This window comes from Neovison vison, chromosome 4 (genome assembly GCF_020171115.1).
Source record: "Neovison vison isolate M4711 chromosome 4, ASM_NN_V1, whole genome shotgun sequence".
Lineage (NCBI taxonomy): Eukaryota > Metazoa > Chordata > Mammalia > Carnivora > Mustelidae > Neogale > Neogale vison.
Genome location: NC_058094.1, coordinates 228,370,024 through 228,393,722, shown reverse-complemented (window position 1 = coordinate 228,393,722; position 23,699 = coordinate 228,370,024). Strand labels below are relative to the sequence as shown.

General features: G+C 57.5%; 1 protein-coding gene across 4 annotated transcripts in view; it reads right to left on the bottom strand.

The window, feature by feature from the left end:
• The window catches only part of DPP6 (dipeptidyl peptidase like 6), a 791,001-nt gene that overhangs the window by 18,599 nt on the left and 748,703 nt on the right, over nt 1-23,699 (bottom strand). For all 4 annotated transcript variants that reach the window (XM_044246903.1, XM_044246901.1, XM_044246902.1 and 1 more), the window contains exons 17-18: nt 13,534-13,581; nt 2,493-2,591 (exon numbers count right to left, since the gene is read on the bottom strand). In XM_044246903.1, the coding sequence (XP_044102838.1) occupies nt 2,493-2,591; nt 13,534-13,581 (147 nt within the window). The remainder of the gene's footprint in view (nt 1-2,492; nt 2,592-13,533; nt 13,582-23,699) is intronic.

The window sequence follows — 23,699 nt, the reverse complement described above, 5'->3', positions numbered from 1 at the left end:
ACCCTGCCCAGCTGCGCTCTGTGGGGGCCGCCCAGAGTTTCCTCCGACCTGCTCCTGGGGTAGGCGGTGTCCCTGAGGGGCCCTCCCTATGGGGGTCCCCCGATCTGCCCAGTGTAGCTCTCTTCATGGAGCAGCAGGGACAGGGGTGGGATTTAAGACAAACAAGCCGAGACTCGGGGGAATCCATCAGGAGCTGGTGTCACCCCGGGCCACACGCCCGTGCTTCTTGCTGGTATGCCCCTGTGTCTCCCGATGGCCACCAGAGCTGGGATTCCCGCGGCTCCTGTGTGTCCTCATGCTCTGCTGGTCTTGTGAGCTTCTTGCCCCCTCGTTTTCAGCTCTGCCGTTTCCCCTGAGCCCCAGTGGTGGCATCTGTGCACACCGTAGTCTGCGTGTCTACGTCCTTTGGTTTACTGCTTTTCCTGCTCTGGCCAATCAGCCTGCCTGGGCACCCCCTGCCGGGCCTTCCCCTTCCATGAGTGCCCCCTGCTGGGCCCGCCGCTGCCTCAGCGCCCCCTGCTGGGCACACCGCTGCCTGGGAGCCCCCGCCCGGCTGGGCCTGCCACTCCCTGGACACCCAAAGCTGCCCATGGCTTGGGGCTGAGTGGGTCCTGTGGAATCTGAGTGCATCTCGTGGAGACCCAGGAGAAACTCAGCGGACAGGGAGGCGGCGGGAGTGACCCTTGGACCTGCGGCAAGAGACCCCCAGGGCCCTCACCACATCTCCCAGTGGGGGCAAATGTGTGGTTTTCCAGTTTGTTTCTTCTCCTGCCCCCAGGCCCTTCCCCATTCATTTCCTTCATCGTCTCCTTCATCAGAAGGATCACCTTTGGGGTCTTTTAAAAGAGAAAGCCTCGGGGCTCAGAGGCAGGGATCAGGATTTGGCACGCACTGTATTTCTTGATTTTCAGAAGTAAGTGCGTAACCCCAGCTCATCACCGTGGAGACAAGCTCTAACACAGACTCCGCAGGGCCCACGGATAGGACCAGGGTGCTTCGGCCGGCAGCCCACGGATGGACTGAAGGTGCTTCTGAGTGAGCACTCCCTGTGGGTCCACGGACGCGTGGGGACTCTCCCCCAGGCTGTGAGTCGAGGTCAGGCTCCGGACTCTCCCCTCAGTGAGCGCCGGCACGTGCTGCTCCCTCCCGGGCAGGGCTCTCCCCTCCTGCAGCTCCAAGGACCCTGCCTAGTTCCACCTTCCTGGGAACCTTCAGGTGACGCCAGTCCACTCATGCTGTCCTGAACTCCTGGGCATTTCTCTGCCATATACACTGTCTGGGTCACTCTGCTTCTGTTTCATGGGGATGAGCCTGGGCTCCTAACCTTGGGAGGTCACAGACTGTCAGGTCGCTGTGTTTTTTCTCACAAGGGGATGCTTACTAATGGCCCTGGGCCTGGTGGCCCAGGTGAGGAGCCACTGCCCCTCTGTAAGGGAGCGGTAGGGCAGGAGCCTCCAGGGATGGGCTAGGGCGGCCAACACAGGCAGGGGCACAACGACCCCTGCCCCCACCCCTGCAGCTCAGACATCACTCCTTCATCTCGACCCTCTCCGTCGACCCCTGGTGACCTACTCGCCTTCAACAAAGAGCTCCAGCAGTGACGGTCCGTGCGGCCGAGTCAGCCCAGGAGAGGAAAGCTATTTGAGAAGCTGGGTGATGGGTGGACAGAGCTGAATGAAGGTTGCAGCCTACCTTGTTTGAGAGAAGGGGGCTGCCCCCCAAAGCAGGGACAGAGCTCTGGGGGGAAGACAGATGTGTGTGGGGGCGTTGTGTACATGGGGTTTCCAAGGGCAAACATCTGGCAGGCAGTGAGGCTGCCAGGGTGGGCTGGGTTGACCCCGGTGGCCCTATCTCGAGAGGGGGAGCGAGGCTATGAGGACTCGGCTTCCCTCCGGGAGACACGAGTCCACTGCTGGCCAGGGGCCCGGGGACCCAGCACAGCGTCCGTGCTCGTGAAGAGAAGGGACAGCCCGAGACAAAGGAGGACACAAGGAAAGGCCAAGTGCTGGGTGCTCTCGAGGGTGACGGCATGCCAGCCCTTCGTGGGACCATCTCTCCAGTCCCAAGGACGCCTCCTCGGCCATGAGCATCACCGGGAGCTTAGACGATGAAGCAGGAAAACATCAGACAAACAGAAAAGAAATTTCCAAGGAAGGACGTTTCCTCTGGATGGTGCCATGACTTGTTTCCCCCGAAGGGGAGAAGTTCGGCCTGGGACCTCATTTACGGTCAGCTTCTTGAGGACAGACATCCATGCTCCCCTGCTTTTTTTGGTCTGTTGCCCCAGGGGTGTCTTGGTTCTGAGCACAGCAGGCCCAGGGCAGGATGTGCTCCCCCATGAGCCCCGCCCAAGTCCCCCCAACCGCCCCGCGCGGGCTAGGATGCATGTCCAGCCAGGAGGCCGGACAGTGGGGCGCGGGGGAGCCTCAGGGCACAGCAGTCCCCTGCCGGCCTCCGGGCGTCCCCTCGCAGGAGGACAACGCGGCACTTACTGTAATCATCAACCTCGACCTTCCTGTATTCCACCTTGGGCATCTGTCGGTCACGTACGGCCTTCTGCACACGCTCGTTTGTTTCTAGATCAAACATTTCTAAGAGAGAAACAAAAACGGCACATTCAGACTCAGCGATCACTTACTGAAGCCGCGGGCTCGCCTGCGGGTCAGCCCGCAATTTCCTACGTCAGGCCCGGAGGGGATGGTTGTTATTTCTTTTGTGCAGACCAGGAAACTGAGACAAGGGGGACGCCCTGTCCTCAGGTCAGGGGCTTGGGCAGGTGGAGGATTCTCTCCCCTGTCTCAGGTTGTGGTTCCCATGGCACTGCTCACTCACATGTATAGGGCTGGGTATTTCTTTTTTTCAAGATTTTATTTATTTAAGAGAGAGAGAGCATAAGCAGGGGGAGTGGGAGAGGGAGAATCAGGTTCCCTGCTGAGCGTGAAGCCCGATGCGGGGCTCGATCCCAGGACCCGGGGATCATGACCTGAGCCGAAGGCAGACGATTTACCGACTGAGCCACCCTGGCGTCCTGGTCTGGGTTTGTTTCATCCCCAAACTCCTGGTTTCAGAAAACCAACATCACATATCTATTAGGACGGATGACCTTCCAAACCCAGCGGCCACGATGACCACAGAAGGCAAGGAGGGTAGAGGCTGGAGTATGCTCTTCATTCAAATTTTGCAGGAAAAGTGGATTCATATCTCTTATCCGACTCATGATGTGATCTGGTTTAGGACACCCTAATCTGGATGTCCCTACCAGCTGGCCCTAAAGCCCCGGGGGCCACAGGGTACAGCACAGTGGGACCGGCCCTTTTGCCTCCAAATTAGCAGGAGACGGCATAGCCTGGGCTATGTTTATAGCCCCGGCGGTGTTTGCCCAGCAGCACGGACGCCCCTCGTCAGCCCACGTCACCGATTTCCTGCTGCAGAGGCCCTTCCTCCTCCGTCACCATCTGCTCCGTAACAAAAACCACCCAGCCTCTCTTTTCCTTTCTCATGTGGAGCCCACGCATGGGGACACCTACTGGCCCACCAGAAACGGAAACCTTTCGTCAAGGAGCTCCAGCTCTGGCTCCTGAAATAGCTCTGACACACTCATGAATACTTTCCCGAGCGGACTCACACCACAAGCAGTGCCCCGGGAACGGGGAAGCTTCCCGTAACAACTCCCTTTCAGAACGACAGACCCTGAGTCACCCCGTGACGGCGCACGGAGGTCCGGTATGGCCCAGAATCAGGGGACTCGGGCACCGAGTGGTCTTCTCTGAAGGACACACGGCCACCAGGGATCTGAGGGCCTCTCTGGGAGTGGGGCCGGCAAAGTCCCGCAGCCGCCTGTGGACAGGGGACAGTTCCAGAACAGCGATGAGCAAACAGACAAAACCAAAAATGCTTTACAAGTTGCTGGACACGTATTTGAAAATTAAGCTTTGATGAAAGGGGGGGTGGGGGAAACGGTAATGCTCGTTTTCAAATAGAGAGAGTTAAAAGTAAAAAAACCCTTAAGCTGGACCCAAACCATGGAAGATTTTGAACATCGTGTGGCAGGCAAGAGATGTGGTCCTTTGTGGACAGTGGGTTTGGACACTGTGTCTGCAAGGGATATACCGGGAGGCCCAGGCAGACGACCTGAACCCTGAGACCTGGAGATGTGGCTGAGAAAGGGCACACTCTACCTTGGGGTCACGCACACAAGTTGGGGCAGGGGCGCTGGCCCAGGGTGTTGGGGGTGCCTCTCAGCCTGCCCCACACCCCTGCCTGGACTCCTCAGAGAGCCTGCATAGCACTCGCTTTTGTTGAGTCTAAATGCCCTCCTCCGTGGGGTGCCCAGGGGGGCTCAATTTTTTGAGTGTTCGATTCTTGGTTTTGGCCCAAGTCATGATCTCAGGGTGGTGAGATCGAGCCCCACATCTGGCTCTGCGCTAGGCGGAGATTCTCTCCCTCTCCCTGCCCCTCCCTCCCCGCTGTGCTCTCTCTTTCTCTCTCTAAAATAATAAATAAATAAATCTCATTTAGTGCCCTCAGCCCTTTAGCAGTGTTGGGGGAGGGCACTGCCAAGGGAGAGGAGCTGGTCTGTGAGGCGGGAACTACTTATTTGTGTTCTCGTCCCAATGGTAGGGCAGAAGTCTAGAAGGCAGCTCTGCAGAGAGCAGGACAATCACATTGTCCCAAGTCTCTGCTGCCACAGGACCTTGGCACAGTCACTGAGCCCCATGACTGGAACTTTCTTTGCTGGCTCCTCCCTCAGGCCAAACATGACATCCACAAATAGAAGCCCAGCTTGGGTACCCGCTCTGAACACAACGGTAAGGGTGGTGGTCATTTGCCCGACTGCCTTTCCCTGACCTCCACCACCCGAGGCATTGGTGCTCGGTCCCATCCCAGAGAAAAACCACACGAGTTTCCAGTCACCCGAGTAGATGTAGAAATCCCATCCATACTCCAGAAATGACGTTATCTCCCCTGAAGCCGAGTCTGGGTTTCCACCCCAGTCCTTCTCCCGGATTCCCCATGGCCCCGTTTCCATGGCCCCAAGAAGGATCCGCTGGACAGGAAGCTGCGAGGGCCTGGGTGGGGTGAGGGGTTCCTCCTGCGTGTTCCAGGCCTCTCGAGCAGTAAGAGTTGACACCATGGGAGGCTTCCCCGCCCCCCCACCCCCGGCCACAGAACCAAAGCACACTTCATTACACCGACTGGAAAGCGTGCAGCACTGGAAGGACTTGTGACCAGCGGGAGTCAATACTGAGTTAACGCCCGGATCAGGATGCAATTCACGGACGCTGCCCAGACCTGCGCTCACTGCGGAGCCCGTGCTCAGGTCTCCCGGGGTCATCGAAGAGCCCGCCATCCTTCTAGGCCAAGTGTATACACGTCGGTCAAGCCGGACGAGGGCAATTAGCGGCACTAATGGGAACAAAGGTGGGCCCCAGCTCCCAGGAGGCAGCAGCACGCTCCTGGGGTGCGGGCTACAGTCTCCGCCGGGGAAGTCTGCTGGTGGCGAGGCCAGCCCGGACCACCGGCTTCCAATCAGAAGAACCTACAGAGCCTCTCACGGGTTATTCTGCTCCTCTCGCCGTGTGCGCGTTTGGATCCGGTATTTATTCCTTCCTTCCTTTTTTTTTTTTTTTTTTAAAGATTTTTATTTATTTGTCAGAGAGAGAGAGAGAGCGAGCACAGGCAGACAGAGTGGCAGAGGGAGAAGCAGGCTCCCTACAGAGCAAGGAGCCCGATGTGGGACTCGATCCCAGGATGCTGGGATCATGACCTGAGCCGAAGGCAGACACTTAACCATCTGAGCCCCCCGGGCATCCCTGGATCCGGTACTTCTGACATCACTCGGCAACCTCTAACGCCGATCCTGAAGGAGAAATTTCACACGTAGGTTGCAGTGTGTTTTTGCTGCCCACCGAGCTCAGCTTGCCTGGAGTTACAGAGAACCCACGCTCGCTGCGGGAACAGCCCTCCCACTCCTGGACCCCGGAGCTCCGGCTTCGAGCGGGGGGGCACGTGATATTCGAACGGAGCACAGACCCCATGGACTCTGTCTGAATAGCTTGCCTCTGCCCCGAAATCCCACCCTTCACAGAGGCACCAAAGCAACAGACTATTAAATTTAGTTAAATATTAGATTTCTCATTTAATGATTGCCCACACAGCTGGTTTTATCAGCAGAGAGCTGGCTGGCCCACGGGGGAGTTGAGTTAAGCCATTTTATTTGTTTCCATAATTGCATTCAAAGAAGGCAGGAGCTCAGCAGAGGAAATAGGAGAAGATTGGCGTGTTCCCGAAGGACCCTTCTTTTGACTTCACGGCCACAGGGACCTCCCGTCGGGAGCATACAAATGGCCACTCCTTAATTAAATGTGAGCCCCCTCTAATATTTGGAGGAATTAGCTATTATCACATCTGGACACAGCGAGACGGCAGGCGCGGGCCGGCTCGCCCCCACCCCGGCTGGGCCCCTGCGGACGGGTGCGCCGTGGCCCGCGGGCTGCCCCAGACCTTGCTGCTCACGGCACTGGGGTCCCCACTTGGCCGCATTCGGGGAAATGGGACCAGAATCTGCCAGAAGCCCACGGGCAGCCGACCCGCGGGGGACAAAGGCAGTGGCCGCCCTTCTGTGTCCGCGGGAAGGAGAGGCACCGGAGCGAGCGCCCGGAGATCACGCCCCCGTGGGGGGGTCTCCTTGCCCCGCCGGCGTGTCCCGGCCTCTCGCAGCCGGGCCGCAGCCTGGACGGCGCGTCCGAGGAGCCGGGCTGTCCGCCCTCACAGCAAGACCAGCCACGTAGCGACTGTGGCTTTGTGGCTTGCCTGCCCGGCACCTAAGCTGTACGAATGCCCAAGCCCCACATGAGTGTACTTGGGTCCCAGCCATAATTACATTCTTCGGGAAGCCGCTTCTAAATAATTCAGAGTCACATCTGTGAACACGGCCGCAGGCTCTGCTCGCAAGGTCAGATTTTCTGAAGGGAAAGAAGTCACGTATCCCCAGGGTGGCGCTGGGGTCAGCGGGGAGGACGAGAGAGGACAAAGAATTCTGAAACAGGCATTTCACGTGGCAGAGCACGGCTGGGCGGCCTCTCTCCCGCAGGCCGGCATCGCTCCCGAAGCTTCTGTCCTCGGGGCCCGGAGCTGCCACCAGCACAGGCCGCACGCTAGCTGGCAGACCAGGCTTCCCACGGCGTGCCCCAAAGCCACCTTCCCGAGAGCGGGGGGCCCACTGTCACTGCCATGCGCACCCAGCGCCCACGTCCCGTCTCCGTCCACACAGCCAGGCAGCACGGCCTTCCCGACGCACGAGGTTTAAACACGGCGGCGAGGGACTCGGCGCTGAGTCAGACTAACCCGGGGTTGATTTTGGGAGCTGTGATCAGAGAATCTGGTTTAGACGATGACGACAACACAACAGAACCAGAGGCTGGAACTCTCGGTGCAGGCTCTGCCGTGTGCCCCGGAGGACCCACACCTGTCTGCGCTGTCCCCCTCTGGGACGGGGCAGGGGCCGGGGGCTGCCGGGGTTTGGGTCTCCTGCTCCAGATTCCTTTGCACGTCCCAACATCCGTGTGAAGCCCGCACTGCCAGCTTCCGTCCACATTCACTGACTGACTTCCCGACCTGAAAAATCCGAACATTTGACCCTATTTTCAAAAAAAATGGGAGCGCACTGCGGTTTGCTGTTTCTCTGCCTTCCTTCCTTTCTTCTTTTCTCTCTTTTGAGAGAATTCAGATGATCTGCTCTTGGTGCATCAGAATTCCAGGAGAAACAGTGTGTTAGCCGTTGGTTATTTCTGCAATCCGAGAGCCTCAGTGTTCATCTGAGACGTGGAGCCGGGTCGCCCTCCTCCGGGGTTGTCGGTGAGGAGTAGGAGCTGCGTCATGTGCCCTTCGTCCGTCCCTGCGACCGCCACAGCCCTCGGGAGTGACGTGTCGCATCTGACCAGCGAGGTCGTGCGCCTGGCGTCTGCTGAGGACACGGGGCACGGAGATGACAGCAGCGATCCCAGACAGAGGGAGCCCCAGGGACGGGCACAGAGGCTGCGGGGTGGGCAGGCCCACGGCCCACAGCCTCCCCAGACCACTGTACCCAGGGCGTGAGGAAGGCCCTCCAGGGGGCGCTGTGCCCAGACCGACCTGCACCTTCCAGCCTTGGAATGAAGACGTTCCGTTCCGTCCATTGTCATCTAGTATCAGTTCACTCCCGAATCTCAGATTCCCAGAACGAAACGGGTTTCCCTCCTTTCCTGCGGTGAGCCCCGTAGGCACAGCAACCCCATGCCCAGTGAGTTCAATAAACCCCACTCGGCCCTCGTCCTTCCAACCCTCCACAGCGAGGCCGCTCGTCATCCAGGAATTCCTACAGCAGAGTGGGGGAAACGACGACTTGAAAAAGAAATCACAAAGATAACCCAAATCTCCAATCCCTGCCAGAGTAGGAGGACGGCAGCCGGTTTTCTCAGAGCCCTAAGTGAAGGCTCACGACTCCCTTCAGGTCTTGGAGACCTTGAGTCCGGGTTAGATCAACACCCAGAACTCCTACCTCCACTTCCACTGGGTCCTAAACACGGGACTCCACAGCTTCTCCTGGGTGTTTGGGTCTGTTAGGACATTTCTGTCTTCTGTGCCCTCTGCAGACTCTGGGCTCACAGGGCAGGGGAGGGTCCCAAGCCCCCATCTGCCCCCGTGCTCCCCTCCGCTGGGTCTGCGCTGTGGCACCTCTCCTCCTCCCTTCCCGCACCCCCAGGCTGGGCGCTGGTGCTCCCCGCCGCGGTCAGAGAGCCCTCCTTGGTGGGGGGGGGTCCACCCCCTCGTAGGGACCCCTCTGGCACTGGGCACACCTGTCTGCTCTCTGGGGTCGCCAGAGGCACCTCCATAGGCCAGCACAGGGACGTATCTGACGGGTTCGCTCAGGACGAGTGAGCTGTACAGAAACAGCCGGTAAGTACACCCCCGTCACTCCCCTCTCAGGGACGGGCAAAGGCAGCCTGTTGTGTCCTAGACCTTCCTCGTGTGACAGTGGCCGCTAGCACCCATCGGCCTGTCTCCCTCCTTCCGGGGCCTCTCTGGCATCTCAGTGGGTCCCCGTGAGGGAATCCCGGGTGCTGGAAATGACGCCGACCTCCGCTGGGCCTCGATGCAACAAATCCCATACGACCTTCTTTCCTTTCTTCCTGCCCACGTGGCCAGAAGCGGGGGCGATGGTGATGGGCGACAAGGATCCCATGACCTGGGTTTCACAGGAGCAGATTACAAACCCTCGTTCTGCTGGGTCGTATGTCAGACTGTGTCCCTCAAACATGCTGAGGTCCTCGTCCCCAGTACTTCTGACGGTGGCTGTATTTGGAATCAGGGTCTTTGCAGCAGAAGCAAGTTGGGCTGAGGCCATGAGGGTCCTAATCCAGCATGACTACTGGTGTCCTTGTAGGAAGGGGAGATTTGGAGGCCATGTGACGAGGAACGGTGACCCTTGTGCTAGCCCAGGAATGCCAGAATGGTTGCCGGCCGCCACCGGGAGCTGGGGGACCGCCTCTCCCGCAGCCTTGGAACCAGTCACCCGCCGACATCCTGACCTTGAACCTGCAGCCTCGGGGCTGTGACGGCACACGTTTCTGGGGGATGTGCACTCGGATTCTGGGGGATGTGCACTCGGATTCTGGGGGATGTGCACTCGGATTCTGGGGGATGTGCACTCGGATTCTGGGGGATGTACACTCGGATTCTGGGGGATGTGCACTCGGATTCTGGGGGATGTACACTCGGATTCTGGGGGATGTGCACTCGGATTCTGGGGGATGTGCACTCGGATTCTGGGGGATGTGCACTCGGATTCTGGGGGATGTGCACTCGGATTCTGGGGGATGTGCACTCGGATTCTGGGGGATGTACACTCGGATTCTGGGGGATGTGCACTCGGATTCTGGGGGATGTGCACTCGGATTCTGGGGGATGTGCACTCGGATTCTGGGGGTGGCGCTCCCAAGGGCTCTCCCCACCAGCCATGGGTTCCTGATTTTACCCGAGGGGCACGGAGCCGGCAGGAGAGTTATTTCGTGGCATTCTGTGCAACCAGCAGGACGTGGGGCATGGGGCACGGGGCAGGGCCGGGACTGGCAAGAGAAAGAAGGGGAGTCAGAGGCTGTGACCCTGGTGCACACAGGAAGCCAGGCTGCCACACTGTCACAGTCACTGGGGACCCCCTACTTCACCCTTGTCCTGTCGTCTGGCCCCAAAGCCGCTCGAGGGCGGAAAGGACAGGAGGACAGGCATGCAGGGGTGGGGAGGGCGAGCTGCAGCAGACGGGGCGCACGCAGGGAGCCGTGCGGGCCGTCTCACTGCTGGGCGGTTGGGACAGCTGCCGGATCCCAGGGACACCCAAGATTCTCATGCGTGAAAAGGAGCCGTTGTGCGGGCCTGACGTCCTGACCCACGGGGAGGGACACGCCTCTTCTGCTTCTTGGGGGGCGGACCCCCCCCCCCCAGCAGCTCAACCACAGAGTCATTCTGTGTCCACCTCGGGGGCCTGCGTCCGCGTTCCGGAAAACCCTGGGCTGCAGTGAGAACCAGAGACGCGGCAACGGGCCGGTCGGGATGAGCTCCCCCCGGAGCGAGGCTCAGGCTGAGAGAAAGCCGGGATCCGCACACGCCAGGCGCCCAGGCTTGCGAGGACACGTGGTCGGAGAGGACCCCACGTCCGCACGGCCCAGACGCCGTCCGGCTCCCGTGACTCAGCACTCAGCTGGCGGCATGACGGTGCCACCTTCGCGGCAGGTGCCCCGATGCCCCCGCACGGGCCGGCGCAGGCCGCGGGCAGAATCCTTCCGTTTCCCGTGTGCCCCCCGATCCCAGGAATCACCAGCAACTGTGACCCCTGAACCCCAAACAGTGAAATGCTTCTCTAAAAACCTCTTTTCGGGGGTCCCCCCAGAATACGGACGACAAGTACAACCTCCAGACTCAGGGGGCTGCCCGGGCGGAGGGCTTGTCACAGCCAGCCACCAACGGTGACAAGAAGGAGGTCGCTTGGTTTCCCCGCAGCACTGGGAGACCTCTCGGACCGAGAGCTGTCCCTGCTGCCTGCGCTGGCGGGCACAGGGAGAATTCCTCCCAGACGCTGTCACGGTGCGGACACCCGCACGCACACTGCCCCATTTCATAAGAGAACAAACAGCCTGTGTCATTACGTGGAGGCACTAAGACGCAGGCCTGCGTTCACGTGTGGGCCCACGGGAGCCCGAGGACAAGCGGGGACTGGGCCTCGCTCCCCGGGCTCGCGCTCCTGGCCCCCAGCAGTCCTGGACATGTGATCGCGGCCAGACCCGCGTGTGGCTACCGGGCCCAAGGCCTCCCCAGACGCAGGCGCTGCGTCACCCCTGATGTGGGCGGATCCCTAACAGCGTCCTCCAAAGAAGCAAGTCAGGGTTGAAGCGAATGGCTTTCTGAACAGCCACACCTAGTTTCCTTAAAAGGGGGGGGGGAAGCACCTAGAAATAGTTTTGTGTTTTTACGATAGATTTAACAAAGAAAAAAGGCTGTTTATTTTGAAAGAATCATAAATTCATGGGACACTTCAAAAACAGGGCTTGGCGTCCCACGCACCCCATACCCAGCCTGCCCCCAGAGCGACACCCTCTGCAGCGTGGGGCAGCGACCAGCGGGGGCAGCGACCAGCGGGGGCAGCGACCAGCGAGGACACCGACCACACACCCCGTTCGGTGCGCATCAGGCCACAGACTTTTAAGAAGGGAAAAGCTTCATGAAATATCAGGAAATCTTCTATGTACTTTGTGTGTGTGCGTTTGTTCCCGGGTAGACTTCCGTCATTCTTCAGTAGCAGGGAACACCCAGGGCTCCTTCCGTCACGGGCCCCCTCAATGCCCCTCCCCCAGGGACCCACCCCGCCCCCCTCCCCTCCAGCGGCCCGGTTTGTTCCCTGGAGTTCCCAGTCTCTCACGGCGTGTCCCCCTCTGGTTTCACCTCATTTTATCTTTCCCTCCCTTCCCCTGTGGGCCTCTGTCTTGTTAACAAGTCCTCTAAGTGAGTAGGACACGTTCTCTTCAGACAAAAAGATGTTCCAGTTGAGGCTTTTTGAAATATCTCCATGTTTCAAAGTGGAACATCATCGCTCAAGAGATTCGAGCACGAACACTTTTTTAAAAACAAGGCTGTCATGTTCGGCTGTGTCTGTCGACCCCACAGAGGCCTGCCTTGAGGTGGGCGTCCGGCCCAACCCCCGGGCAGCCTCCCCAGGACTCTCCAAGCCCCTGTGCCCACAAGAGGGGGCAGCCTGTGGCTGGGTAGGGTGTAGCCCTGATAATCGGGTCACATCCCATCCCTCTGGGGCATGGGATGCAGACCCCAGACCTCACAGGCTCCCAGAAGGCTCCCCAGTGGTGCTGGAGATGAGGCCCAGGGCCGGGCCCGGCGGTGCCCGAACGCCACACCCCCCGAGAGGACAACAGACAGGCCGGCGCAGTGACTTCCCCACTGACGGCCACACGAGTGTTCTGAGTGGGTCTCGTATCCGTCTGGCAGCCCGTTTCTGGACTTCTTTTGCCCTTTACGTGATTTAAAAAATCTCTTTCCGGTGTTCTCTTCTACTTTTGAGTCCCCGGTAATTACTGGGTAAGTTTTGTGGACTACGGTCCTCATTTGGGATTATTCTCTAAATGCGCTCTTTAAATCAATCTGTTCTACCTACTTTGAAACACTTCGGCCACTTTCTCACCGGCGTCTAAATAGATCCCGGGAGACTCCGCCTTCCACCCTCCTCACCCCTGCACGCTGGCTGCGCCCGACGCCTGAGCCCCGGCCGGGAATCAGAGTCACGGACACCAGCTGCCTTGATATTCAAGGGAAGGGCAGAGTGACTGCTGCCTTTGGAGCCCGAGGTCTGACTTTCCGTTAGAAGGCAGAGCAGGGTCCTGCCAGGGCCGGTGGTACCACCGTGGGAAGGAGTGGGAAGGCGTCGGGGGCCGGGAGGAAGGAAGCAGTGGGGTTCCTTGGGGACAGGGTCGAGGAAGACCAAGAAAGAGGGGCTGAGGGCATGTTCTCTTCATTCCCAGCTCTACGAGGATCGGCCTGGGACGGGACGCGCCTGAATTACACGAGTACTAAACAGAAGGGTGTGCGTGTCAACTTGCCTGGGGTCCCTTCAAGCAAAAATGTGCTGGGAGGTCCCCCGGGGAAGACCCCTTGTGCCGTGAAGGTGTCCCCCACCCACAAGGGTAGATGAACCTCCAAGTGCCCACGGAGCCTTGACCCCACCGTGGAGGGCCAGGCTGCAGGGCCTGGGGCGCGGGCGGGGCCATGCACCGCCGCAGTGGCCTCCGGGCCTCAGCTCATCTTTTGGCTTCGTGGCTCTGACCGTCCACCACACTGACCAACACTGGCCATTGCGGGGGGTCGCTCTGAACCGCTAGGACGGCGCCATCTGTATCTCCAAACAGGAGCACGTGGCTGGATTCTGCCCCAGAACTTGGGCTTTCTTTCTCCCATGGCGCAGGAGGATTCCAGAAAAGAGCAAAAGGCACTTACTTCTCTTATCGGTCGTGTTGTGCACTGTCACCGTGGGGACTCCAGGACCTGAGCGGGTGGACAGGAGAAGCCAGAGAAGAAAAGAAAGAAGGCCGTTAGTTCATCTGAAACACAGGCGCGTCCAGCCTCCCTTCCAGCTTGCACACGCGCATGCCCGGGACCTGCCTGCCTGACTTCGTGCCCTCAGTATCCCAAGGGAGCCGATTCGAAGTCCCATATTCACAGTCATCTCAGGGGTCACTTCCCCCTCGCTCCATGGTCCCTGTGCCGACGCCAATCCCAGGCGGGGCCTTGAGTGCGAGGGAAGGACACCCCAGTGGCGTCCTGGACAGGTTCCTCCCGGAGAGGTCGGCCTCTCCACTGGCCTCTTGGGACGCTTCGCAAACACTGACTAGCCAGCAGGGCTCTTGGGCAGAGGTCTGGCCGTGTGTCCACCCCCCACCTTACGTCGGCTTCCTGACTCCAAGGCCGTTGGGGAGCCCAGAGCCTGGAGGGGTGAGGGAAGGGCGGGCTCCGGGCAAAGGGGCCTCTGTGGCTTCGGGCCGTGGTCAAACGTCCTTAGTCTCTTGAGCAAGGAGAGAGTCCAGGGAGCAAAAGGGGCTTTTCCAAATTACTTTCTGGACCATCGTGAAACTATGCTAGAGGCAGGCGATTGTTCCGACCTCTGCTCTGCCCCCTTTGCGAATTCACTCTGTTCCAGCCAGCCGGGCGTGGGCAGGTCCTGCAGGACGCCCACCGCCCCTCTGCCCCAGACCCTGGCAGGCTTGCTCGTTTCCTTCAGTCCAGTTTCTGCTGAGATGCCTTCTCCACTTGCCTGACGGGAGCCTCCTTGACCACACCGCCAGCCCCTACCCGTCCCCACTTCCTCCCCCTTTGGAGAGCCTCACTGTCCCGTTCCGTGAAGCTGGGACCTTAGGACGGGCATTTTCTGTATTTGTTCACTGTCCTTGTCTTCACCGGCACCAGGTGTCAGACCGAGAAGCGCTGTCTTTCCTACGGCCGCTCCTGCTAGCGGCCGGGATAGAGCTGGTGTTGACTGCATATCCATGGAGTGTGTGCTGGGCAGTGGCCACGGAGCCTCCGGGAGGAGCAGGGGAGCCCTGCCCCTTGGCCCGGGGGGGACTGGGGACAGTGGAGGCAGAGAGAGGATGCAAGACGCAGGAAGGCAGAGGGAGGAAGGTCCACGGCGGGGGCACCGTGGCCAGGGCGCTGCTGGCTCTCTGTTTCAGGCTGGGGACTCAGGGACACTCTGAGCTGGAGGACATGTACTGTCTGGGGAGAGGACTGGCTGGTGTTGACCTTCCCTGGGCTCACTGTAACTTCGTGCCTGCTTCCCTGGGGCCGCATGACCAGGGGCTCCAGTGAGAGCCAGGGACCTGCCACGGATCCTCCTATTCTGAGGGCTTAGTGACCCCACTGCGGCTACCGAGTGGAGGTCCCATTCCGGGGCCCAAAGAGCATTAGCCTCGGAGAAGCCATCAGATGGGGCTGGTCCAGCCAGGCCCCGGCTAAGGTGAGACTGTGGGTCTCACCAGCCGTGGACCTCAGAGCCTGTCCACAGTCCAGGGACTGGACCCAGACCCTGCCCAGTGCACATCCGAAGTCCGGGGGGCCCGGGGCCTTATCTCCGCCCACCGCGTGGCCCCCTCCCCCGTTCACCCACTACATAGGACAGCCCAAAGAAAATGCCGCGTATCTGGTTACATGTGAATTTCAGATAAACAATACGGTGTTTTGTTTTGTTTTAGTATGAATATGTCCCATGCAGTATTTGAGACTTACCACCAAAAGAAAAAAAAAAAAACAAAAAAAAACAGTTGTTTACCTGGAATTAAATGTAATTGGGTGGCCTGCATTTTTACTTGCTAAATCTGACGCTGTCTCCCCAGGGGGCGGGTGTTTAAATCTGAAGAGACAGCACTTAGGGCGAGGGACTGAGACACTGGCTGCACATTTAAATTATTGAATCAAACTAAGTTTCCCGGCTCGGAGATCCATCCTTCCCCGTGGGGAGCTCATGTGGAAGAACGGATCACTTATTGAGAAATAAAGAAACTACATCTATTTTCTCTGCACATTTCAGGGTGAGTCAATTTGCACACAGAGCGTATCCTACACTTTTATTAATAATGTAAACAACTATTATTTATTTAGCTCCTACTATGTAAAGGCGCTCTGCAGGAGGTTGACCATGAATAATTCATCATCCTCACAGCAGCCCTACAAAGTAGCTTCTAACTGTATTTTACAGACAAGAAAACACAGGTTCTGAGAATGTGAAGCCTTTTATCTCCTCCATATAGTCAGAAACTCAGCTCTCCTCGATTTTTTTTTCATTTTATTTTATTTCTTTTCAGGGTTCCAAATTCATGAGCATGATAGAGGTTTCTAAAAGGAACGCAAACGCTAAAGAAGGGAGTGACAGGGCAACGCCCTGCTGACCCCACTTCCCAGAAGTGACCTGACTCTTTCTGTAAAGCCCAAAGGCGCTCCTCTATGGTCACACGCACACGAGAACAGATATACTAAACAGAGTCAAATAACATAAAAACACTGACATGTAAGTTGGCAGCTTGATCAAATCTGAAGTTTGCATCCTATTGCCTTAGTTTTGCTTGTTTGTTGTTGTTTTTTTTAAATAATGAACTGTCTTTTTTTTTAAGATTTTATTTATTTATTTGACAGAGATCACAAGTAGGCAGAGAGGCAGGCAGAGAGAGAGAGGGAGAAGGAGACTCCCCGCTGAGCAGGGAGCCCGATGTGGGGCTTGATCCCAGGACCCTGAGATCATGACCTGAGCCGAAGGCAGAGGCTTTAACCCACTGAGCCACCCAGGTGCCCCGCTTGTTTGTTTTTTAATAAAACATCGAACACGGACTTGAGGGCAGCTGTCCTCCTCTCCTGATCACAGCCCGCTCCCCTCCCAGGGACAACGGTCACCTGACACCCCCTGTACACTTAGAAGGTCTTTGCGGCTCACGGGGGTGTTTATAACCCCAGCTCAGGCCCCACAGAGTGGGACACAGAGCCGGAGGGCGAGGCCACACGGGCGGGAGCTGGCGTCTGCAGCACGAGTCCGCACAGTTCTGGGACCCGAGCACAGCCGGGCAGCCGGAGGGCTGGACCGTCCCGCACACGTCCCTGCACACGCACATGGGGAGGCTCGCCCTAGACCGTTCTGGGCGGCAACCGTGGCCCGGCTCCCGTGAGCGGGGTGGGGCGGCTTACAAGCAGGGTATTCACACAGACAAGATGAGAGGGCACACGAGCGAGCAATTACACACCTACCGCCACGGACAAAACGGAAAACACACTGCTGCCTGAAAACGCAACGTGCGGAACGGTCGATGCTGTCATGTACAATTACAGAAAGAATTTTTAAAAGCTGTGGAACCATTTCTTTTCTTTTTAAATGATTTTATTTGACAGACAGAGATCACAAGCAGGCACAGAGGCAGGCAGAGAGAGAGGAGGAAGCAGGCTCCCCGCTGAGCAGAGAACCTGATGCGGGACTCGATCCCAGGACCCTGAGATCATGACCTGAGCCGAAGGCAGAGGCTTAAGCCACTGAGCCACCCAGGCGCCCCTGGAAACCACTTCTAACAGATGTGTCGTATGCCCCTGTATGGCCAAATGGTCATTTCTTCGGTGCCTTCCCTACTGATGGAAATGTAGGCTGTTACCTTCTCTTCTTTGTTACTGTAAACGGTGCTGCGGGAAACCCTCATACCCCTCGCACCCGTAGCGAAAACTGTCTGCCAGGTGGGTGAGTTACCAGCGAGGCAACACTGTTGAAAGGTCTTCTGGTCAGCGTTCCCCAGATGAGCAGCAGGTTTCAAACACAAACCCTGCACTCAGTGCTTAGGAGCCGTGGAAGTTTATCTCCTGCTGATGTTACGTCCTGGTAAATGCGTCCGGGGCAGTCCTGCTGCGTCTGCGCCTATGCGGCGGCTGCGCTCCGGGACTCAGGCTGGAGGGCCGGCCCTCGTCTGGCACATGCAGGCTCACCGCGGCATGTGAGGGCGACATACGGGGCTCCTGACACATCTGGGCGTGTCGGTCACACTGGCTCTCATGCCTTTGGACAACAAATGGGAGGGAGCTCTCCTTCTGGGGCGCTGGGGGTCGCGTGGCAGTGGGGAGGGTGTCCGGGGATGGGCGTGTGTATGAGACACTGGGGACCGTGGTCCACCCCCTCCAGCAGCTTTCTGACTTACAGTGTATGGGGGGATCTATCATACCTGAGAAATGTTTGTTTTTCCACTCTGACGGGAAGATATTATATGTGGGGATTTCTTGAATTAGATTTGTCACATTTTGTGTGAAGTGGGATATCTTTTCATGCTAATTTCACATCCGCATTGTGTGCATGTGGTGTGACTGTATGGGTGTGGGTGTGATTGTGTGCAAATCGGTGTGACTGTGGAGTGTGAGTGTGTGTGATGTGTATGACTGTGGGCTTGACTGTGTGTGATTGTATGACTGTGTGACTGTGTGTGTGGATGTGATGGTGTGCGACTGGGTATGACTATGTGGTTTTGTATGGGTGTGATGGGGTATGAATATGGGGTGTGACTGTGTGTGTAGGTGTGATGGTTTGTATGTGGGTGTGACTGTGTGTGTGTGTGGCTGTGACTATGAGGTGTGACTGTGTGTGTGTGGCTGTGGTGGTGTGTGACTCTGGGTGTGATGGTGTGTGTGTGGGTGTGACTGTGCGTACTGTGACCCTCTGCCGGCTGCGGTCACACGGCTGCTTGTCCCCACGCTGTTTAAGAATTGAGCTCTGACCGCTGTTGCAGGTGCTTCTCCTGTGTTCTTTCTAATTGTCACTCTGAAAAGTGCCCTTAGCACCAAAGCTAGCAACTGTCACACTGAATTTTAAGTTTAAAAATGCAACTGCTCTTGGGCGTCTGGAGGGCTCTGCCGGCGAAGCGTCTGGCTTCGGCTCAGGTCATGATCCTGGGGTCCTGGGATCGAGGCCCGCATCCGGTTCCCTGCTCGGTGGGAAGCCTGCTTCTCCTCTGCGCCTCCCCGTTCCCTCTCACGCGCTCTCTCAAATAAATAAATAAAATAAACATGCAACTGCTCCTACCACTTTCCCACCACACCCCGGTGAACAGTCGACGGACAGACACACGCCCCCTCCCTCTGAAGCCCTCGGGAGGCGGTCTGCGTCCTTCCAGGGCCTATTTGGAATCTGGGAGTCCGCGCGGTGCACAAGATGTTTGCGGATGGATTCATGGCTGATGAACAGAAACCTTGGCCATGACCTATCAAGGCAGCAAATTTGAATCAGGCTAAGGAAGGATCTCTTGAGAGCATCCCGTGTCCCCAAGTTTTACAGCGCGGGTTCTCGTCCCTACGGACACTTTGCCACCGCCTGCCCCACTGTTTCTCTCGGTGCCAAGGACGGCTGTCTCCGTCTACCGGGTCCGAACTGTGTTCCTTCCCTCCAGAGCATCACAGCCGCGCCGCAGTCACCGTGTCTTAGCACAGAATATGCTACAGAGCAGCCAAGTGGACACGGGAACAGACAGAAATTACATGTAAAGAGGACACAAAAGTTAAAAAGCAGCCCCTGTGTGTAATTTAAACCTCTCGATTCTAACGGAATCCCATCCAACATTCCAGATCCCGTCCGAAGGTCAGCTCTTCTGGGAGCCCGTGCCCCTGGCCCGGCGGCCATCTGGGACCCAGGGGCCACTTCTCTTCCTCCAGCTGCCTGCATGCTGGCTCCCTTGGCCGGGTGGTCTAGAAACACAGCTCGATGTGGGTGTTAAGATTACCTAAATGGTGGGGCGCCTGGGTGGCTCGGTAGGTTAAAGCCTCTGCCTTCGGCTCAGGTCATGATCTCAGGGTCCTGGGATCGAGCCCCACATCGGGCTCTCTGCTCAGCGGGGAGCCTGCTTCCCTCTCTCTCTCTGCCTGCCTCTCTGCCTACTTGTGATCTCTGTGTGTCAAATAAATAAATAAAATCTTAAAAAAAAAAAAAAGATTACCCAAATGCTTTTCAGGTTTCTATGATGGTGAGGCTCTTAAAAATTGGGGAGGACATAGGAAAGCACCTAAATCACAAAGAATTTTCTCAGAGAAGATGCAGGAGATTCTTGATTTGGAATATTTAAACCTCATGACATTTTGATCATTCCGGGCTTGGGGTTCGCCTCAGATGCCTCTAAGAAAAGAAGGGACGTGCCAAACACAGGAGCGTATGCACAGCATTCTGCGAGAGCCTGTCTGTAAAGGGGGGACCCCTGAGCCCGTTTTAAAGAAGAGTGCTTTTACTAACGAGCCTTTGGACGGGCTTCACTGAGATTTTAAGCTGGTTTTCTTTTCCTTTTCTTCCAAAAAATCCAATGCACACCCAGCAGCTAACGTACAAAGCAGAGTTGCTCTGAACCGTAGGAAGCTCTTTGCTATTCCGAGTCTGCAAGGCACTGCTGCTCTGGGACCGCGCACAGAGCGATGTACGGGGATCCGGAAAGCCCGGCTTTCTGCTCCGCGGGCCGCAGAACTTTCAGGACTCTGATCCACTGCTGCTCTTCCGACGACTCCTGATCCTGGTTTCTTGCTCCTTTGCCTGTAACTCCGGTCAACAAACATACAGAGACGCCGCTGATATGCCACGCTGCCCGGTCCGGGGGAAGCAGCCAGAGCAGACAAAGTACTCGCTGTCGGGGCCTCGGGGTCCAGCAGGGAAGACGGACACACACAGACGTAGGCTTCGATGCCACACAGCGAGCGTGGCGGGCAGAGGGGTGGGCTGGGAAGTCAGCAAACTGACTCCCCCAAGGGCGGACGTGGCCGGATCTGCTCTGGCGGCCGCGCCGCCCCGTCACCCCCTGCGACTTTCCCTCTCTGGGTCCCCTGTGCAGAATACGAGGGTGTCAAGGTCTGCTCTGGGGGGAGGCTGCTGCCAGCGCACTGGGGGTCCTTCTCTCTGCCCGGCGCCGTGCTGGGTGCTGGAGGGACCCTGCCTCAGCCTCCCAGCGTGCCGTGAGGCCGGCGCACCCCATTCTGGAGATGGGAACGTACCCCTGGGCCTCCCTCTGAAATGCAGACGGGGACACGCGGCAGAGGGGCCCTGAGACCTGTGCCGAGAAGGGGCGTCTGTCTGCGGCCCGAAGCGGAAGCCAAGGAGGGCAGGAGTCAGGATCCCTCCCCTGCTCCTTCTCAACCAGCCCCTCTGCAGTGTGGCCCGCGGGGGTTCGTCTGGGACCTCGGACATGCTTCTGAAAGCACGAGTTGTGTTTCACCCTAAACTCCTCCCTGCATGGAGGTTTCACATCAAACATCCAGCTCCGTACGTGCGTGTCTGTTGCCTTACGCTCACGCTTACACACTCGTCCACTCATGCCGCGTACGCGTCTGCACGGACACCCACGCAGAGTGTACAAACACGGACTGTGATTCTCCGTGTCCTGTGTTGACACGTCTGAAGTCCTTGGCGGGGAAGCCGGTCTCACGGCCGGTGGCCCCTCGGAAGACGCACCCAGAGCACGGGTGTCCGGAGCCGGGGGCAGAACCGCGCTCACGGCAGAGAAAGCTAGTGCCGTTTGCTCAGCCTTGGCTTCCAAAGACACGGCCGTGGAAAATCAACGTCGGGCTTCTTAAAAACCCTGGTTAGTGCCAGAGACCTCTTGACTCAAGTTAAATCTCTGACTTCCACACGAATGTGGTTCCTGAGGGGACGCAAGTGAGGGGAAGCGAGTGGATTCACGACCAGCACGGAGGGTAGTTTTGAACCTTCAAGTCCCTGCCGCCGGGGGCCGGGCATTCAAATCACAAAAGGAAAAGATCCAAATTACACAACAGCCTTGCAAAATGGAAAATCAAAATGTTTCTGCATTTCTGGCTTTTGGCGCCATTCACGTCAGAATGTGAATTTACACCTGCTTCACCGGATGGCGGGAGAGGGACAGTTACAGACAGAAATGAAGCAATTACAAAGGACACAAAACCGGAAAAAGAAGAGTCATCAGAATAAACAACAACAACAAAATTCACAGCAGCCGTGCTCGCTTCCTCCCTCTCCTCCTCCTCCTCCTCCTCGGGGGACATTCGTGGGGCAGACCGCGTGCGCGCAGGTGAAACCCACACCGTGCACACAGTGGACTCACCTCTCCCTGCTCTTGGGAGCACTGAGTGAGGGTCTCTGCCGCCGGCGGGGTGGGTGGGGGGTGGCTCCGGCCTTGTGTGTCTAGGGACCCTGGATGAGACCCCACTTCCACGTGGCAGCCTAAGGGCCATCACTCAGCAGTTCACAGACGTCAGTGCACGGCTTTACACGCTCACCAACGATGGTGAGAAGTGTCACATTCACTTTGTACAGTTGCGCTTAACTTCTTGCTCTAGGAACTAAGGGACGCTCAGGGCTGGTGACAAAGGCTTGAAATTCAGCGAGTGTCTCGGAGCTGTTGAGCGTTAGGTTTCAGGAATTATGTGCACTGACGACACAGCATCCTGCCCCGTGGGCATCAGCTGGGGCGCAGGTCTGCGAGGTTCGGCATAATTCACAGAGTCCACGGTGTGAAGGAAGGAGCTCAACTTCGTCTGTTTGCCACATCAGGCAAACTACGGGAGAAATGATGCAATGTACAGCGGCTGTCGCATTGTGCCGAGCACGGCTGTGTCCGGATCCCCACCACAGGTCTGGGTACCGCCATGTCCCTCACCGATGCCCATCCTCGTCATCTGTGTTTCCAGAAGTACTGTGATGAATTTCAGCCAAAGCTCAGATCACATCTTTTTTTTTTAAAGATTTTTATTTGAGAGAGTGAGCAAGCGTGCGTGTGTGAGCGGGGAGGAGGGGCAGAGAAGGAGGGAGAAGCAGATGCCCCACTGAGCAAGGAGCCCGATGCGGGGCTCGATCCCAAGACTCCAGGACCATGACCTGAACCAAAGGCAGATGTTCCACCAACGGAGCCCTCCAGGCATCCCTCAGATCGCGTTCTAATCTGAGCACACACGGTACACTCATGCCCAATCTCTTCTTGCCTACTTGGCACTTCGGAAACTCTCTTACACGCCGCTTTGTATCCCACACAGGACATGCTCAGTGTCTGACTCACAGTGAGTGGCCAGTGGCTATCGGCTGGTTAAATGGCGGATACAGAATCCGTCGACGGGATGCGTCCCTTGGGGACCCGCGAAGTTGGGTGGAGAAGGGCCATGTCTGTGCCACGTTCTTTTGATTACCTCACAGTTGCCAGTTACCTGTTTGAAAGACCAGCTTTGGTTTCTAGAAAGTGCCAGAGAAAATCTAGAGCTAAATTCTGTCACAAAGGTACTGCAAGCTTGTCAACTGCGTCGATGGTCAGCAGCCGAGCCTCCCAGCAAAGACAGGGCCGCAGATTTCTTAGGCATCGGCCACAGCAAGACCGTATTCCTGGGGGCATTTGAGAGGCTTGCAGGCGGGATCCTCTCATCAGAACACATTCACGATTATTCAGTATCTGTGGCAGGCCAGCGTCTTGCCTAGAAATACCTCCAGATTGTCCTTGTAAGTAAGGCAAACACACGGCCCTCGCTGTTGCTCACAGGCTCTCGTTAGAGCTGATCTTGATTTCCTTCCAGTGGATGCTTCTTAGAACTTAACCTTTTTGCCCCCGCGTTCATTTAATCTGGGAGATGCGGCAACAGAACGGGAGCAGAGGTTTTCAAGGGCAGCCCAGGGCGCCTCTGAGGGCTGCGCCTTCTGTGCTCGTATCCCCCTGAGTTTCCTTTGGAAGAAAGGGCTCCGCGGCTTACCGCACGTTATGAAAGGCCGGGATTCGTGGCTCTTGAAACGTCCTTCTGCCGCGCGGCCCTGTGCTTCTGCAAGTTCTCCCGACACCCTCCGGCCAGGAGCCCTCAGTGCTCTGAACCATTTAACGAGTGTTTTACTGTGTTTCTCTCACCGCCTCCTCCTCGAGTTCTTGTCTTGGCGAAGGCGTACATCTCGGCAAACTAAACCCCAGCCCCGGGGCGCAGGGACGGCGGGAGTTCAGCACACGGAGCTCCCAGTTAACGGAGCCCTGACGAAACGTTTTTTAAAATCAATGAACAACTTTGTAAAAAGGATAAGATTTCTTGGGGGATCTTGCGTGCCTGTGAATATTAAAGTCGCTCTCTGCTTTGGGGTGGAAATCGTGGGAAAAGAAGGGAGCAAACCCCACACAGATGCC